General features: G+C 35.1%; 1 protein-coding gene across 1 annotated transcript in view; it reads right to left on the bottom strand.

Annotated features, from left to right (window-relative positions):
- Nucleotides 1–255: 255 nt before the first annotated feature.
- LOC127424679 (glutamine--fructose-6-phosphate aminotransferase [isomerizing] 1) overlaps nt 256–6,000 on the bottom strand; it is a 50,778-nt gene continuing 45,033 nt past the window's right edge. Inside the window, exons 16-19 of the mRNA XM_051670066.1 lie at nt 5,781–5,908; nt 4,714–4,881; nt 4,068–4,229; nt 256–1,720 (exon numbers count right to left, since the gene is read on the bottom strand). Coding sequence (XP_051526026.1) covers nt 1,676–1,720; nt 4,068–4,229; nt 4,714–4,881; nt 5,781–5,908 — 503 coding nt within the window. The 3' untranslated portion in view covers nt 256–1,675. The remainder of the gene's footprint in view (nt 1,721–4,067; nt 4,230–4,713; nt 4,882–5,780; nt 5,909–6,000) is intronic.

The raw sequence follows: 6,000 nt of genomic DNA, 5'->3' as shown, positions 1-6,000 counted from the left end.
TTGGGATAAAGTGCAACCTACCATATAAACAAACTTTAAAAAATGGGAAAATAGACATCTTAATGAAACTATGGGGATCTTTTTAAGTGTAAAAGCTTGGGAGTGAATTAACAGTTACAGCCAAACATCAATACATGATAATAACTTATAAATAGTTAAAATTGTTTTCATAAGCTACAGTCAGTGAAACTTTCAAAATTGCATGAAGTCTGACATACTGTACCAGCTCCAAAATAGAGCAAATAACAAAAAGCATAAGGCTGTAATTTTACTTTTATTACTATTGTCCCATGTGAGGTTTCTTCAAACAATTCAAAAAGACACACCTTTGGTTCCACAACATTAATGAAGTAGGCATTTTTGGTTTAATGTTGATAATTTAGTGCATAATGGGCATAATCATGAAATTTAAAAATCACATTCATATTTGAATCAAAAGGAAGTACATAAACATTTTGATTGCCAAAAAAATTAGATCCCCTCTATACCCAATAAAAACATAAATGACAGACAAAAGACAAAAAAATGGTCCAATGGAAATGAAACAAATTAAGGTGGCATTGTATAGGACATGCGCCGTATAACGTAACAGTTTATACTTCATGTTTTTGTGTTTATTTATCAAGTCTACTGGCTGTACTACTGTAAACTGGAGACCAACATTCATTCTCCTTTATTACAAGGCCTCTGAACAATCCAGCAGGGAAAAAAAATAAAAAATTCCAAAAGCCAAAAACTTCATGAACAAAAACAACACATACGTTTACTTCATATTTTACCCTTCATGTACATAATCTCTACAGGGATTGTCATCATTAAATATGACCGTTCCCTTGACATTTTACCTTTCATTCTGACAAACTGTACTTTCAATCATTTCTTTGCCACAAGAATGTATGAAACCTTTGATGAGAGACAACAGGGCCGTTTTTTTGTCAAAAAAAGAAAATTGAGTATAAAATTTACGTTTGAAACTCACAAAGCAATGCATTGAGATGACTCATTTTACTTGATGTCAGATCTGCGCATGACAGAATGTATGTAGTGATGTTGCTAGACACTCATAGATGTTAGCAGTTATTGAACAACTGCAATTTCAGATTATTGAATACATCATTCTAAAGGTCACCGTATGCACTAAGGTTAACTGTGGAAACAGGAAATCTATATGCATTTAATATTTCAGATAATCAGAAATCATTTCTGGATAAACGAAATATGCAAAAGTTATCAGTAACAAGATTTTCCCTTAAATAGCAGCAGATAAACATAAGTGTGCAAATTAACATTAAGCACTGATTCAGAGTTTGCTTCAGTGCCACATACCACAAGACTGTGGAATTGTTTTTATTTTTTTCTTAAGGTAAATCTAATAAAGAGATGTTTCATGAGATGTTTTTTTTTTTTTGTTTTTTTTTTTGTGCATGGGCAGATATTACATTGCCACCCCATACCATGCCACCACAAAGAAAAACACAATCCAGTCAACGGCAATGATATGATTCCAGAATCATGCATTGAGAGGAGATACAGTTATACAGAGATAAACTTTAGATTATTTTATAATATGAAAGCTGGCATATAGAAAACTGATAAGAGTGTTCAAATGTCTTCATGTCTTTGATAGTCTGTACTTGGTATTTGTGTATGTTTTAGGCCATCGTTTGGGAGGTGTTTACTCTACGGTCACCGATTTGGCCAGGTTTCTTGGGCAATCAACCTGTGTCGAGTGGGGGAGAATAATTAATACAAATAACAAAAATAAACACATTTGCTAAGGAGTCATTTAAAAGATTCTCAAAAGAAAGTCTGGGGTTCAATACAAATTAAGATCCATGGACAGCATTAGGGCTGTCAAAAAGACTAAGAAACTACATTTGAATTCTTCCCTTAAATGTGAATTAAATTTAATTACTTTAATACATTCAAATTTTAAAGATGGTCACACATTATTTTAGTGTCCACTCTGTATTTTCATAGGTAATTCTATAGCTGTTCTTACATATTGTGCTTACATATTGTTTTTTTATTACCATAGTAATTAATAATAGTAACATGTATTATGTGCAACATGGACATAGTAAAATAAAGTGTTACCCTAAAGACATTTCAGTTAGGGGAAAAGCTACAGGACATCAGTGATCACCAGATTTTTAAATCAACATTTTAAATCGAAGTCCACAAGAGGGTGCAACAAATACATAAACCAAACAGCACTGTGTAATATTTAGGGCTGGGAAATATAATGCATTAATTTCAGCAATTAATAGTTGAGTGTTTAATGCGTAAAAAAAAAAAAATTTCAGGAGGCGCACGCTCGACTTTACTGCACATCTTGACACAGAAACAGTGCAAGTGCAAGCTTATTACACATGACGCATGTCCGGGGCATAATAAACACGGGATTTACTGTACGGAGAATGGAGACTTCACCCGCAAGCAGTGAGCCAGGTGAAGCAGAGATATGGGCAAGCTGCCATATCTCGTCGCATCACCCTAAAACACTCACTTTCATCTGAACCCATGTCAAAAACTAAACCACACGAGAGAAACTTAGCAAGTGACCAATGGAGTCTGAACGGCAGCTAGAGAAAATAATAGTTTTGAGATTTTAAACTAAAGAAAATAAAACTTCAGCATTCAATTTTTTTAATATCTGTATCTAATAATCAACTTGCAATGTACACTTAAGTTTATCTTGGTAATAAAGCTACATATAAATTTAATCTGCCCATTTGATCCTATTATTAAAAAAGTCCACTGATTTTATGGCATGTATATGTATACTTGAGTCAAAGATTAATATCTGCAAAAATGAGTCTAATTAACTCTACACCCCCCACATTTGTTTATTTGGCATGTTTATATTTAAATAATTAAAATAAATGACTAACCAATTTCTTGCAAGTTCTTTGAGACAAAATATTGGGCCTAAAGTAAATATATTTATGATTATTTTTTAATGTTTGTTGTAATGTCTCATGTAACATGATAAATTGCGATTAATCACAGCAAACCGTAAGATTAATTACGTACGTTACAGTACGTTAACTTAATGTTGCATGATATACAGATGCCACGGTACTCAAGCTTCAAAATAGTGGTGGTAAGAAGTGGCATTTGCAGCAAAGACTCTGCCTCACCATCGTAATGGCATGTATCGGAGCCCAATGCCGCAATAGGGGATGCTCAAACAAAACGCTAGATGGAACGCAAAAGAAACAGAATGTGGGGAACTTAAGATGCGCTTTTCGATATTAAATTCCTTTCAACTAGACAAAGCATTTGTAAATGCACTGCTAAGGGGCCGTTCAGACTGACCGCGTTATTGAACTACAAACTTTAAATGCAAATGACAAAAATCAGGAGTCTCAATGTAAAGCTCATATTTTTGTTAAAGCATATTTTTGTTAAATATTTGTTAAAGCACTTTTTAAAATGGTTGTTACTTGAGCTGTACAGCTGACGAAATCATCCTTTTAACAGTGGGACAAATTTTTTAGTTGGATGAACTTCTTATTCATAAACAGACGATGTAAGCAGTACTCTGCAGATAATTACATCCCTTCCTGGTATCCTTGCATGTTTTGTTACAGAGTTTATTGGCTTTACATTAGTCATGACAGGAGTTAAAAAATTGGCTATAACTTCAAACTGACTGGAAAGTGATTTTTTCAACACTAGATTCATATAAACACATATAATGTTTAAGTCTTATGGCTTTCGAAACCATGCATTTAACCTTTATCCTGGTGCAATGCCTTGGCCCATAGACTTCCAATATAAGGGCCTTACTGTAAACATGATTTTTGCATGTTTTTATAAATTGAGAGATTAAATTATTGTCTTTGGCAATTGACAGCATGTTGTCCATTGAGCATAATTGTATTGAAACATGATAATTCCTTTAAAAAGAGTCTCCAGAAGACTTATTTATGACTACAGAAGACTTATGTGGTTCATGTTCCCAACACAGGCTGGGTAGAATTGAAAAGTATGACAGAGAGAACCATCTGAAAGTGAGACCAGAAGATAAAATCAGGCATGTAAGAGTGAGATGGACTCACGTCATATCCACGGAGGACAGCGAGGTGGAAGGAGAGCAGCTGCAGTGGGATGACGCTGAGAATTCCCTGAAGGCAGTCCAAACAATGAGGCACTTTAATGGTGCGACTGGAGTTCTTTATGGTCTCATAGTCCTCCTTATCACAGATCACAATAGGACGCCCCTACAACACACAACCACATTCTCAAGAAAACACGAAAAACTACAGAGAGGACAAAAAAATTTTTTTTACGTATCTGAACATAATATACAAACATAAAGCAATGTCAGACAAAAAATGTCTATTCAAATATGTTACATTCTTCTCATGCCTTGCAAACAGTGGTACTTCTTTCAGGAAATGAAAATAAAAAGTTATAGACCAAAATAATCAGACTTATTTGTCCATTTGGAGAATATTATAGTCCGTTCGCTGATTAACAGAAGTGTTTAAAATTTTCTGATTAACAAAATGTGCACTCGCATGTCAGTTCCAAAATGTAAGTTCTACTATTAAATTGCGTTAGTCTATTTCACGTATTTCTGCATTACATTGGTACTCTACCACTCCACTTTTTAGTTAATGGTCAGTATGGATTTTTCAATGGCCAAAGCTCAATCGCCGATCGATCACTAATAATAAACAAGGGTGCTTCTATGGCTCTCACCTGTCTCGCCACCACCTGCTGCAGTGCGTTTTGGCACTTTGTGTATGTGTGGTCCCTCATGATGATCATGATCACAGGCATGAGTTTGTCCACCAGAGCCAGAGGTCCGTGTTTCAGCTCTCCTGCCAAAATCCCCTCTGAATGCATGTATGTGATCTCCTTAATTTTCTGAAGAACACAACCAAAAAAACAGCTTCAACAAACTACCTGGAATGAGTGACTAGACGGAAACCCATGTAAATCATTGCCAACCTTTGTAAATCTCTATGTTACGTAATAAGGGAATAAATAGTTTTGCCATAATTAAAGCTCTAGCAAAATTCCTTTTAGGTTCAGATGCACATTTTTGCGGTCAGACTTGGCTAATGACTTTAACCACATTGAAATTTCTTGCTTAACCAACATGGTCAGATTGCTTCCTCAGTTTATTTGCGGTTAAGTTAGATGAGCTCAGCATGGCCAAACTTCTATACAACTACAGTCCATCAGTTTTCTTTAATCAAACAGAATTAGCCTGGGGACTGAGCATTACAATGTGTCTATTTAAAATATATATTATGAGAGAATTCTTTTCAAAATGATACAAAAGTCCACTTATAATGTTTGTCAAGGTTTCTTGCATCAAAAACAGCTGTACTTTGGTTTTAAGTTTTCCACCAATTACAACAAAATTAGATGTTTTTGCTACTGTACCTTTAAGACTTGCATATGTAAATGACCTCTGTTAGGAGGTTAAATCTGTTAAATCTTAAGTGAACACAGCTTAAATTTCACTCTGTTCCTTTACATAAGGCTATCGTACAGCTTCAGAAGACTTGAACTATAGCGAACTAGACTTGGACTACTTTTACGGTGCTTTTATTATACTTAGTAATGTTTGGAACTTGAAAGCCCCAGTTCCCATTTAATGTCTTTGGAATATTTTGACTATTCCTTTAAAAGGGAATGAGACGTTTTGTGAAAGAAAAAGGGCGAACATATGGAGGAAAAGGCAGGAAGAGAGTGAGGTGATGGATGGACGAAGAGGGAGGGGAGGAGAAAGAGAAGAGGACTATAAATGGTCTAACCAAAGCACCCTCCAGACAGGTGGCGTAGTGGTAGCCTCGGCCCATGATCAAAACACTCTTCTGCTGATATAGCTCAGTCGCCAACTTCTGAATCTCTTCATCCAGACTCAACACCTCCTTGATCAGATCTAAAGAGAGAGAGAGATTTAGAAAACCTAGGTTTCAAAGAGTTGCTTGTAAATTGTGTATAATGAAATGATAAGGGCGCCAATTCCAGAAA

This window comes from Myxocyprinus asiaticus, chromosome 33 (assembly GCF_019703515.2).
Source record: "Myxocyprinus asiaticus isolate MX2 ecotype Aquarium Trade chromosome 33, UBuf_Myxa_2, whole genome shotgun sequence".
Taxonomy (NCBI): domain Eukaryota; kingdom Metazoa; phylum Chordata; class Actinopteri; order Cypriniformes; family Catostomidae; genus Myxocyprinus; species Myxocyprinus asiaticus.
This window is presented reverse-complemented; position numbering and strand designations above follow the sequence as displayed.